Source organism: Plasmodium sp. gorilla clade G2 (assembly GCF_900097015.1).
Source record: "Plasmodium sp. gorilla clade G2 genome assembly, chromosome: 5".
NCBI classification, from domain to species: domain Eukaryota; phylum Apicomplexa; class Aconoidasida; order Haemosporida; family Plasmodiidae; genus Plasmodium; species Plasmodium adleri (nom. inval.).
In genome coordinates, this window is record NC_041697.1 from 1,011,133 (window position 1) to 1,025,133 (window position 14,001).

Sequence of the window (14,001 nt, forward strand, 5' to 3'; positions counted from 1 at the left end):
AAGAAATAAATTTATGTATAAATATATATATATGTATGTATGTATAGTTTAAAGATACTTAAGGAAAAAAAAAAAATATACCTAAATATATGATCCATGTTAATGTATTATATTATAGAGGGGTTTATAATATAATCATTACAAATAAAAGACAAGTATGGTATATATAATAATTATAGTGGATATAAGTATTTACATATAAATAAATAAATATATATATATATATACAACAAGTGTTCAAAGGAATATTATAACGTGGGGTTATTTAATATAATTTCAGCACTTGTAAAAAAAAATAAAGTAATATTATAAATATGAGACTATATATATATTAAAGGGCTTTAAATAAATATGTTGTTTTAAAATTTATTGAATATACAAAGACTTATGAAATATAATATGAAGGAATAATAATATTTTGTGTTGAGATGTAAGGACCTATGATGAGATATATGATAATTTAATTTCAGATATAATAATAAAAATTTCCTATATGTAATTGTTGCAATCATATCATGAATAATTACTTCAAGTTGGACAAATGGTTATAATATATTGAGATGTGCCTATTCAAATAATTTATTTTATATTATAAATATGAACATACAATAGATATGTTAATTAATTAATGAATTTTTTTTTTTTTTAGTTGTTGTTGTAAAATTTTTATATTATACAAATATTATTAGTTTATTTAACTTATTATTGAACACACTATTTTGTTGTGTTAAGTATTAGCTGTACATAGTTAATATTTTTTTTTTTTCTTTTGTTTTTTTTATACATATAAATATATATATATACATGTATACATAATTTGACTTAATAAATGCAAGTTACTTGTGTTTGTTGTATATTATTAGCTGAATCGAGTTAATATATATATTTTTTTTTCTTTTTATACATATTATACATATTATAACTTAATAACAATAACAAATATTAAAATAAAATAAAAAAAAATAAAAAAAATTACAGATAAGTATGTATCTTTTCAAAGTATAAATTTTTATACCAAAATTATATATGTGATAATTATAAGTATTTGTCTTAAAATATTTAATAGTTGAATGATATTAAATAAAAAAAAAAAAAAAAAAAAAAAAAATATATATATATATATATTATTCATCAGTGAATTTTATTTGTTTTGAACAATAAGATAATAAAAAAAAAAAAAAAAAAAAAAAAAAAAAAATATATATATATATATTATTTATCATTGAATTGTATTTCTTTTGAAGAATAAGATAATAATAAAAAAAAAAAAAAAAAAAAAAAAAAAATATATATATTATTCATCATTGAATTGTATTTCTTTTGAACACTTAGATAATAATAAAAAAAAAAAAAAAAAAAAAAAAAAAAAAAAAAAAATATATATATATTATTCATCATTGAATTGTATTTCTTTTGAACAATTAGATAATAAAAAAAAAAAAAAAAAAAAAAAAAAAAATATTATATATAAAATATAGACAAGATATTATGTGTTTATAGAATTATTTAATATTAAAAAGCAAAATATTTTATATAGTACATTTTACTTATAGTAATGAAAAAAAAAAAATTATAATTTGATAAATATGCTACTACGTATGTGTAATGATTAATAAATATATTTAAATAAAATAAAAGGGTTAAATGAAATGACTAGTTCGTTAAATGTTAAAATATATATATATATATAATTTTTTTTTATGCTTACATTTCTTTTGTCATATAAGAAATGGTCCCTCAATAATTTATTCATTTTTTAATGTCACATAAATAAAAATATATATATATATATATATATATATTACACATTTTAAAATGTTAATTATTTAATAAATGGGGAAAACGTTTCCCATATAAACTGAAAAATTTATTGTTTAAAAAAAAAAAAAAAAAGAAACACAATAAAAAAAAAAAGAGAAAAAAATTAAATAAAATATGTATAAAAGGTAATACTTATATAAATATAAAATGTTAAGTGATCGAATAAAAATATATATATATATATATATATATATATATATATATATATATATATGCATATATATATGTATGTATATTTATTTATTTGTCCATCAATTTCCCTTTAGATAATCTGAAAGTTCGTCTCTTATTTCCATTTCTCTGAGTGTATATCCAATAATTAATTGCCAGAAGCATATATATGTTAGAACTGAACCACTTACATATATAAGTTCATTAGACATATTTTTATTTATATTTAGAGTCATACCTTGAATTACTAATTCGACAATTTTTTTGGTAGAATCTAATACAAGTGGTCCAATATTATCTGTCAAGGAACGTAGTTGAATTTCTGTTAATGATTTAATATAAGAAAGTAAATCATCATTTAAAAATGTTTTACTTTCTTTTAACATATTTAGCTGTTTTTCTAAGGAGTTAATTTTTTTCCTTAAAAAAAGTATATAATTTTTGGTATTAATAATAGGGTAATTATTATTCGATTCTCCATTTCTTTGTAAATTATCGATATTATCCTTATTATCAATATTATCAATATTATTATGATCTGGATCAATTATATGTTTTGAATTTAATATGTCGCCTTTATTTAATTGTTCTTCTGACATATTATTTATATTATTATCAGAAAATAATGTATGAAAAGATTTTTTTAAATTAAATAAATCTTCTTCTTGATATTCATGTTTTTGTTGTTTTTCTTTATTTACATCTATTTGTTCTTTTTTTTGATCTTCTTGTTTATCTGATTGTTCATCATAATCTTTTTTATTCAATATATTATTTTGATCATATAAGGATTCATTTAAACTTAATCTATAGTCTGCATTTTTTATCATATATCCTGTTAATATAATTTGTAATAAGAAATTATATATTTTTTCATAAGTAATTAATATAGAAGTTTCAATTGTATATTTTTGTATATTGCCTATAATATTAAATATAATATTTTTAACAGCTTCTTTAACTCTTTCAGATGTATTTTCAAAAAATCTGTTTATTAATTCATTTGGAGATATACTACAGATTTTATCAAAATATTTATTGTTACTATTTTCAAATGATTTATTATTTAATGAGAAGAATAATGGTAAATCATTTTTTTTGTTTGAAGCAAAAATATTATTTAAACTATCATTTAATGATGAAGAATTATTATTATTATTATTATTATTATTTTGTTCATTATAATTTTTGTGATTTTTAAAATGTTTATTTGTATCATTTATATTATTAAAATATGGAAATTTTCCATTTTGTGAATTATTATATTGTTTTTCTTGTTCTTCTAAATCTTTATATTGTTCATTGTAATTATTATCTTCATCATTATAATAATCATCATCGTCATCAATAAAATTATCATCATTATCATCATCATAATAATCATTATCATCATCATAGTAATCATTATTATGATCATTAAAATAATTACGTTCGTCTTGAATAATTTCATCGTTTTCATTTAATTCGTCTTTCTGACTAATATCACACATATTACTACTACAAGTACTATTATTATTATTATTATTATGTGTATATTTATTTATATTTTTTATATATTCATTATTATACTTCTTCTTTTTATTATTATTATTGTTCCTTTTATTTTCCATATCCTTTAATATTTCCTTCTTTCTTTTATCTTGTAAATATTTTTTCCATGTATCATTATTTTCAGATACATTCTTCTTATTCTTATTTTCTTCATTGTTTATTAAAGACAAATTATTAGTTTGATCTTTGTTTAAATTATTAACTGGTAAGGTTACATTATCATTATGATCATTTTGTTTGTCGATAGGTAATATATTTTCTACATTTTTATCATTTTTTTTGTCGATTGGTAATATATTTTCTACATTTTTATCATTATCTTTCTCTATTGGTAATACATTTTCTTCTTTTTTATTATTTACTTTATCTGTTGGTAATGCTTTATTTTTTTTTTTTTCTTTTTCTGAATCATTTGGTGTTATATTATTTTTAGGAGCTTCATGATTAAAAATGGTTAATTTTGTAGGTTTTAAAAAAGAAGTGTTGTTAAGAATTAAAAAATTATGATTACATATTATTCGATATAAAAAATGATTTCTCTTTTGATATTTTAAAAGAAAGTTTTTTTTTTTTGTTGATGAAGGTATAACAATATCATTCTTCTTTCTAAAATTATGTTTTGATAAGAATAAGTAATTACTTTTTTTTTTTTTTTTTGAACCATCAAACAACTTAATCGATTTAAATGTATTATTTATATTTTTTATTCTTGGAAGTTCATTGTTAATACTAACTAACTTACTCTCGCATTTTACATATTCAAAAAAAACATTAATAATAATAACACCAATGAAGAAATCAACCATAAACAAAAATATCAATCGTATCATATTATATATATATATATATATATATAAATATATACATATATTATATCTTTTATTTTGGATTATTAGACTTGTTATAATATAATAATTACATAATCCAATCAAATAAATAAAATTTTTATTCCTTTTTTTTTTTTTTTTTAAATTTGTGTATTTGTAAATATATATATATATATAAATAAATATATATAAATATATTCACTATTATAGTGATAAAATTCTATAAATTATTGAAACATTTTTTTAAACAAAAAAAAAAAAAAAAAATAAGAGATATTTTTAAAACAAAATAAATATAATCTTAAATAAAAAAAAAATGTGTTTAAAAAAATATATACTTTTTTTTTCGACAAGGCTTCAAAAATATATATAAAATATATATATATATATAATATATATATATATATATTTATATATATATTTTGTCGTATAATAATCAAAAGCAAAACAAATACGAAGAAGGAAAAAAAAAAAAATTAATAAAAATAAATCGATATATACACATAATAAATATAAGCATATAATATTATACTTTTTTATTATTATAAAAACAAAACGGAAATAAAATTTTATTTTTTCTTAAGCCAAAAAAAAATTAAGAATAATTCCAAACTGGAATTATATATATGAAAATATTTATTAGATTTGTTAAAAAAAAGAAAAATATATATATATAATATATATATATATATATATATATTTTAATTTTTTTGTATAGCTAGTTTCATTGTAAGTTAGAAACTTTGTATGTTTTAAAAATTACTCCAAATAAAAAATATATAAACTATTTCGATAAATAAAATAAATGATATACAAATGAAATAAGTTAATTAAAATAAATAATATATATAAGGGACTTTTTTTAAACAAATTAAATATAAATATATAGCATTTGTGATTATATCCAAAAAAAAAAATAAAATAAAAAAAAATATATATATATATAATATATATATAACACACATCAAGTGTTATATCAATATATTACATGAATAAATCATTTTGTATAAAAAAAGAGATAATATTATTAATATTTTTTATTTTTTATTATTTTATTTTTTATTATTTTATTTTTATTTATGTTTAATTTTATATTTAGACATATCTTCTTGATGATCTACTTCTTGGAGGATCGTCAAAAAGGACACTACGTTTATTTGAAGAGATGTGACTATTAGCTTGTTCGATATTTATTGTGCTATTATTATTACTTTTGGTTGTAAAATTGTGTGTATTTAATAATAATGATGAGCTATTTTCTGCTTCATCATATTTATAATCATTAGATTTTGAAGTATTGTTAGCATATTTTAATTTCCATTTTAATAAATTTTGTGTATTTTTTAATGTTTTTGAGCTTAGAATGGAAGGGTTAATATTTGTAAGAGATAATCTTGATTGTAGTTCTGATGTATTAATATAATTTTCTGTATATTTATATGCATTTTTAATTAAAGATACATGAGGATTTCCTTTTAATATACTACGTGATATATATTTAAGATATTTTTTATTTTTTTTTAGTTCTATATTATCTGATAAATTAATATTAGATGTTAATATATCTTGTAAGGTTACTTTTTCATATTTCCAATATTGTTCAATAGATATATTATTTAATGGTTGAAAATTTAAATACCATTTTTTATTTTGACAATCATCATTATTTAATAAATTTTTTTTATGTTCTATTTTATTTAAATCATAATATATTTTATCAATATTTAAATTTTTTAATATTTCATTTTTAAATTCACATAAATTATTTTTTGTACTTATAAAATCATCAATTCCATTTATCGAACGATTTTTAGGATATTCAATTGGGCAGTATTTTTTAAAAGATTCAATATTTTTATCAATAATAATTTTTTTGCCATTAATATATTCTTCTGTATAATTTCTGTTCTCATCACTCTCAATTTTCTCAATCTTTTTACTTCCTCTGTCACAAATATATACTCTGCTATCATTATCATTTATAATATATCTCCTATCAACATCTGTTGTAGATATTCTTCTGTCATCGTTCTCATCAGAATATTCATATTCCTTGCCATTGTCAAGTCCATATTTCTCGACCTCATCTTCTTCTTCTTTATCTTTACTCATATATTTATACTATCAACTATTATAAAAATATATATAATAAAAAAATTAAAGGACCTAAAAAATGTTATATATTTCGCTTTTATATGTGAAAAATATATAACATAATTATACAGTGTAAACAAAAAAAAAAAAAATATATATATATTCTACATATATACATATAGATATTTTGTTTTTATTTTTATATTTTATTTATTTATTATTTATTTATTATTATTATTTTTTTTCTATTTACTTATTTATAAAAAGGGATGGGTATTAATTCTTTATAATTAATAAATATAATATTATCAAAAATATATAATATATATATAATATATATATATATCTCAATTATACATTTAGCATAATAATATGTAAAAAAGATAACACGAGAAATATATAATTAGTACATATATATATAATTATGTATATATGCTATTCATTTATATTATATTATTTTAATTTTGTTTTTTATTCGCCTTACAATAAAAAATATTATAAATATATATATATATTATTATATATATATATATTATATATATATTTTATACCTTATAAGGCGACTTCATTTTTTTTTTTTTTTTTAAAATAGATAAATACATATATATTAATATTATATATAAAAAAAAATATTATGTATATTTTATGATCTTAAAACAAGGTTAAAATAAAAAAGAATAAATGTGTTAAAGTTATACAAATGGAATATTTTATTCATTATTTAAAGAATTTTAAAAAAAATTAACACATATAAGTAAATAAATATATATATATTTTTTTTTACATGTTGATAATATAATTATATATATATATATATATGTATAATATTTTATTTTTTATGTTTATAATTTACATCCTTTGAAAAAATTTTTGTTTGTCAAAAAATATTATGTACAACAAAAGGTTGTATTTTTTCTTTATTCAGGAGGTTTAAAATTATTGGAATAAAAAAAAAATAAAATAGTAAAATAAGTGAAAAATAAAAAGAGAACTAAAAGTAATACACAATAATAAGAGAAAAAAAAAAAAAAAAAAAAAGTTATACAAAAATTTTTTTCGAATGAAATATTATGAACAGAAATAAATTTATTTAATAAATAATAATTGAAGACCTAAAAGAATTAATTTTTTAGAATTTATATTTTTTTTTTTTTGTAAATATGAGATAATAAGGAATATGTTTTATATATTATCAGAGGATATAAAAATAAAAATATATATATATATTAATTTATTTTATATATATTTTTATTTAAATTTTCCTTTTGTGAGCCACCAAAGCTTGTTCTAAATAAATTTTTTTTCTGTTTCTTTTTTTTTTTTTTTTGATTTTTTTTTTTTTTTTTTATATGTATTAATAATAAGAAGAAAGGAAACCATTTTAAAATATAAAAATGATGAAAATAATTAAAGAAATAAAAACAGTTGTACTTTTGTTGTTTGTTTTATTTTTGAATTTTTCTAATGTGAAAGCTGCTTATTTTTTTGTGAAAGAAGGTGTTGATAAATGTTTTGTTGAGAGTGTGGCAAATAATGTAGTTATAACAGCAACATATGATAATTATGGATTGAAGGGTAATAAGAAAAATAAAATAAAATAAAAAATATACATATATATATATATATATATATATATATATATATATATATATATATATTTTTATATATGTTTTATATATTTTATTTATAGATGTAAAATGTCTTATTAATGTGAAGGATCAAAATGGAAAAGTATTATATTCTCATGATACATCGAAAATAAGGAAAGGTATTTTAAAAAAAAAAAAAAAATATTTTATGATATGTTATATTTTTTATGTAATCATATAAATATAAAATATATATTTTTATTTATTTAAAATATTTTTTTAGGTAAGATATCATATTTATCAACTAAGGATGGATTATATCATATTTGTATTTCATGCCCTTCAACCAATTGGTTTAAAAGTACAGCAATAAAATGGAGCTTGTCAATTGAAGTTGGAGGTTCGGATATTGATCCAGAAAATTTGGCAAAAAAATCAGAACTAAGTGAAACATTAACAATATTAAATAATTTGAAGAAAAAATTTAATTCGATGAAATTGCAGCAAATATATCAAAAACAAATGGTACAAAAATTAATAAATTTATATATATATATATATATATATATATATATATATATATATATATATGTATTTATTTATATATATAATTGTTTATTTTTATTTTTTTTATAGGCATCCAATTTATATGAATACAATAAATCTGTTCATAATAAAATGTTTTATTGTTACATTCTCGAAATAATCATATTAGTAGTAATAACAGTTTACTCTATTGTTCACTTGAAGAATTATTTCAAGGCCCACAAATTAATGTAATTGGATAATATATATATATATATATATAATTTTATTTTTTATAAGTTTATAAAATATAATTTATTTCATTTTAATTTTGTTTTATTTTTATTTGATTATAAAATTCTTTCATTTTATTTTATTTTTTCAATTTCTCTTATTAAATTCTAAAATTTTTAAAATAAATTTTTATACTTTTTATTATGTACCCAATTTTAAGATGAACTTTTTTTATATGTTTTAATATTACACAATTTAAAAAATGAACACACACGTTTTTCTTACTTCACAAAAAATAAAAAAAAGATAAAATAAAATGAAACAAAATGTAAAATATATATAAATATATATATATATATATATGTATGTATGTATTGTACATATAATATATGGGTCTGTAAGAAATATCCTTTTAACACTTATAAACTATTTTATCCTTCTTTACATAATAAATTGGTGCTCCATCCATATCGTTTAATGAATTTATTATTTGACGTAATTGATTAATATCAAGCTTCGAAAGTTCGGGCATTTTATCTTTATTTCCGAGTATAATCTATAATAAAATAAATAAAATTATAAATAAATAAATAAATAAATATATATATATATATATATATATACATATATATATATTTTTTTTTTTTTTTTAGTACCAAATCGAGTAACTCCACATCCTTTAATCCATCCCCTGGGTCATTCAATGTTACATTTTCAACAATCAATCTCTCAATTTCCTTAATATCTAATGTATCATTAGTTTTATTACTTGGGATATCGTCTATCATATAATTTTCATTACCATTTTCATCTGTTTGTTCAGATTTTTTCTTTTTCTTTTTATTACTTCCTAAATCTTTTTTTTCTCCAGATCTTTTTTTGGATGCTCTTTTTTGTCTTTGTCTTCTTTTCTTTTTTAATTTTTCTTCTTCATCATCATCGTCATCTTCTTCCTCTTCTAATTCGTCTTCTTCATCTTCATCTTCTTCTTCTTCTTCTTCATTTGATTCAACAATTTCTTCTCCAAATAAGGTGTACATTAATAATTTTTTAGCATAATTAACATCTACACTAGTTACATATCTATTTAATTTTAGTTTTGCATGCGATGAAGCAATACGTATGATAGCTTCTAATGTTCTTGGTGTTACTCCTTGTATAAGTTTGTTGTGAGAATATTTGGATGCTCTTTCTCTCAAATCAGCATATAATTCTGTAATAACTTCACAAGCTTCATCACTAACCTCTGGATAAGGTTTCCATCCATCTGTTCTTTGTTTTTCATGATAGAAAATATTTTTAACATAATGTAAATATTTTTTAAAAAAAGGAACTGTGAGAATTTCATGTTCTACACCATTTTTATCATAATATATCATTTCATCTCTATTAGCAAAGATTGGAGTTTCATATTCTTCATTTTCTTGCATATTATTATTATCATTATTTTGATTTATATCTCTTTCATTGTATATACTTATATGTTGTGCTTTTGGATTAATATCATAACTATCTGCTTGTATAACAAAATTCTTTTGATTATTTCTACTTTCATTCATAATAGGTTTAGCTTTCTCAGTTACATTTCTTAAAACTGATTCAGCTATTCTTTCATCGTCTTGTTCAGTTGCACTATCTCTTACTAAGAAGATTAAATCAAAACGAGAAAGAAGTGAAGGTTCAAATTGTAATTGTTGACCCATATCTAGAGCATCATTCCAACAACCATATAAAGGATTAGCAGCTGCAAGTACAGTACATCTTGCATTTAAAGTAGTGTGTATACCTGCTTTAGCAACAGTAACTGTTTGTTGTTCCATAACTTCATGTATAGCAACTCTATCTGTTGGTTGCATTTTATCAAATTCATCAATACATACAACACGTCTATCACCCATAACCATAGCACCTCCTTCAACTACACGTTCTCCTGTATCTTGATCTGTAACTATAGCAGCTGTTAAACCGACTCCTGATGATCCTCTTCCAGTAGCTGAAACAGTTCCTGGCATGATACTCATTACATAACGTAAAAGTTGGGATTTACCACAACTTGGATCTCCTACAAGCATAATATGTATATCTCCTCTAATATGATGAGAAGGTAGAGCACGTTCAGTTCCTCCAGCTAACATTAAGACGATAGCTTTTTTTACAATATCTTGACCACATATAGAAGGAGCAAATGAATAACCTAATACATCTATAGTATTATCTTTTTTTGCAAATGCATGGAAATTTTTTTTATCTGCTTCTGATATAGATAAATTAGAATCATATGTTTCTTTATTTTTTACTAATACATTATTTGCTATTAAAAAAGAGCGTCCTAAACCACTATTTGTGCTATTAGCTTGTCCACAATTAGCTCGATATACACCCCATACTCTTACTCGATCACCACACTTAACAATATCACATAAATCATCTTCTACAATTACTTCAACCCATCTAGGCATTTGTCCTGTGGGTGCATCCTCTGGTGTTTCTTGTATAACAAATTTTTGATGATTTTTATATTTGCATAAACCTATTTCATGTTTATGCATAATTCTCCCTTCAGGATCTGATGCAGGAGGTCTACCAGAATCTTTGGCTGTTTTATCAAAATCAGTTATATCATAATGTGGTCTTAGATGTACAGTTTTCTCACTAGTTTTTGCATCTGCATTGAGATCATGAACAGCTTCACCTATATAAACAGATTGAACTAATTTAGGTTGAACAGTAGAACATTTATTAACAACACCTTCAACAGCTACTAATTTATTTATCATAGAACTCTGTAAACCTCTAGGTGTTACATGATGTCTACCTAGCCAACCACATATACCAATTTTAGGAGGATCTATATCTACTTTGCTATCTTCAGATTTCCATAATTCTTTTATAGCAGCTTGATATGCTGGTAAAGCTAAATAAGGTTCTTTAATTAAACATTTTGCTAATAATTCGAATTGTTCATTTCCTGTTTGGAAATTATTAATATTACATATAAGTCTTTGATGTATTATAATATTGGGGATGTTTTTATTTTGCATTCTGTTATATTCATCAATAGCTTCTGCTCTTAATTCGGTAATCTTTTGATGTATATATTTATTAGTTTGTACAAATAATAAAAATCCTTCTAATAATTGTTTATATTTCTGTTGAGTAAATACAACACTTTGTCTTCCAGATTCATATTCACTAACAATATTCTGATTCAATTTCTGTAGTCTCTTATCTCTGCTATCTTTTTCAATTTTCATAGAATTATCTAATATGGAAGAATGATTTAATGAGGAATCCATCAAAGTATAATTCAACTCAGAGTTGAATGTTCTGTATTCAGACCTCCCAAAGGGGGTACTGTTCTTTTCTATGCTTAAGCTTTCCATATTAAAAAAAAAAAATTAAAAATTAAGCCAAAATAAATCAATATGGAGATAATAAATATATATACATGTGAATATATATATATATATATATATATATATATATATATATGTTATGAGTTAGATATACAATCAGATGATTATAAAAAAAAAAAAAAAAAAAAAAAAAAAAAAAAAAAAGAGGAAGAATTAATATAAATATATTTATCTAGTTGGCGTCATATATTATTATACACATATATATGAATATATTTAATCATTGGGGATAAAAAGAAATTCATACATAGAAAATATATATATATATATATATATATTATATATACGTTTATATTTTATATCATTTTGTTGCCATAATATGATATAATGAATCATAAATAAATATATTTATATATATATTTATATATATATATTTATATTTATGTGTAAATTTTATTTACTTTTACATTCAAAGAATCTAATACTAAATTCCTTTTTCTCTTTATATATACATAAAAATATATAAAATGTGTGTATGAATTTTTATACATTAATGTTATATAATATATGAATATAAATATATATTATATATTTTATGTTATTATAATATGAATAAGAATGAGAAAAAAAAAAAAAAAATTTATATATATGTCTTTTTGAATAGTATAATTTTCATTTATTTATTATAAAAAGAAAATAACTCTCTTGTTTTTTTAAAACTAAAAATATGTAATATGTTTATATATATATATATAATATGTGAAAAAATATTAAGCTATTATTTAAGCATAATGGAATATTATACAATTTGTTCAATTAATCATTTTTTTTCTTTTTTTTTTTTTTTTTTGTATATAATCCCAAATTTAAATATACTTAATAATATACAAAAATAAATAAATATAAATATAAATATATATATATATATATATATGAATATAATTATATAAAATATATTATTATTTCTTCTTTTTTTTTTTTTTTTTGTTTTTATTTTTATATGGAAATAAGAAAAATAAAAAATTAAAGCATATAATAATAGTATGTGTATAATATATATATTATATATATGTATATATATACATATTTTTTTATGTATACATTTATTTATTTATACAAAAAATTATTTAATATATAAACTTGTCTTCGTTTACACAAATAATATATATGTATATATATTTTATTCCATATAAGTATAAAAAAAATATATATAATTTTCTTTTTTATTATATATGTATATATTTATTTTAAAGAGATGAAAAATTTAAATCAAGAAAAAAAAAAAAAAAAAAAAAAAAAAAAAATAAATATTTTTTCATATCTATTATTTTTTTAAATTAATTTTTAATATATATATATATATATTTTACCTTATGCGAAAAAATATATAATTTTAATATTAAGACAAGAATCAAAGATTATACATATATTATATATATATATTTATACACTACCAATGTTAGCTTTCTTTTCTTTTATAAGATAAGATAAGAGGTAGATGAAAATCTTTTTTTAAAGTATAATTATTTTTTTTTTTTTTAATATTTTTTCGAAAAAGTTACTTTTAAGATATTTCATATATATAAAGGTATACAACATATAAATATATTTATATATATGTATATTATTCCTGATGTGTATTAAAAAAAAAAAAAAAAAAAAAAATTATAACATAGAAGAAATAAAATATATATATATATATATATTTATTTATATTGAATCATACGAATATGTTATTCATAAAATTGCACATATTTATTATAAAAATATTCAAAAAAAAAAAAAAAAAGAAAAATAAATAAATAAAGAAGAATATTCTTTTAATAATTTTTA

The 14,001-nt window shown here is 18.4% G+C and overlaps 4 protein-coding genes across 4 annotated transcripts; 1 reads left to right on the forward strand and 3 right to left on the reverse strand.

Annotated features, from left to right (window-relative positions):
• Positions 1-2,072: 2,072 nt before the first annotated feature.
• On the reverse strand, positions 2,073-4,373 carry PADL01_0525700 (conserved Plasmodium protein, unknown function; the record flags this gene model as incomplete). Its single annotated transcript, XM_028685631.1, has 1 exon — positions 2,073-4,373. The coding sequence occupies one exon, from the start codon at positions 4,371-4,373 to the stop codon at positions 2,073-2,075; it is 2,301 nt and encodes a 766-aa protein (XP_028537111.1).
• A 1,092-nt stretch (positions 4,374-5,465) lies between these two features.
• PADL01_0525800 (conserved Plasmodium protein, unknown function) lies at positions 5,466-6,482 on the reverse strand (the record flags this gene model as incomplete). Its single annotated transcript, XM_028685632.1, has 1 exon — positions 5,466-6,482. The coding sequence occupies one exon, from the start codon at positions 6,480-6,482 to the stop codon at positions 5,466-5,468; it is 1,017 nt and encodes a 338-aa protein (XP_028537112.1).
• A 1,376-nt stretch (positions 6,483-7,858) lies between these two features.
• PADL01_0525900 (transmembrane emp24 domain-containing protein, putative) lies at positions 7,859-8,833 on the forward strand (the record flags this gene model as incomplete). Its single annotated transcript, XM_028685633.1, has 4 exons — positions 7,859-8,039; positions 8,155-8,232; positions 8,337-8,578; positions 8,690-8,833. The coding sequence occupies 4 exons, from the start codon at positions 7,859-7,861 to the stop codon at positions 8,831-8,833; spliced, it is 645 nt and encodes a 214-aa protein (XP_028537113.1).
• Positions 8,834-9,224: 391 nt separating this feature from the next.
• On the reverse strand, positions 9,225-12,195 carry PADL01_0526000 (DNA replication licensing factor MCM3, putative; the record flags this gene model as incomplete). The annotated part of the gene is made up of 2 exons (XM_028685634.1): positions 9,225-9,368; positions 9,469-12,195. 2 exons carry the CDS (start codon positions 12,193-12,195, stop codon positions 9,225-9,227), a joined length of 2,871 nt encoding a protein of 956 aa, XP_028537114.1.
• Between the last annotated feature and the right edge of the window lie 1,806 nt (positions 12,196-14,001).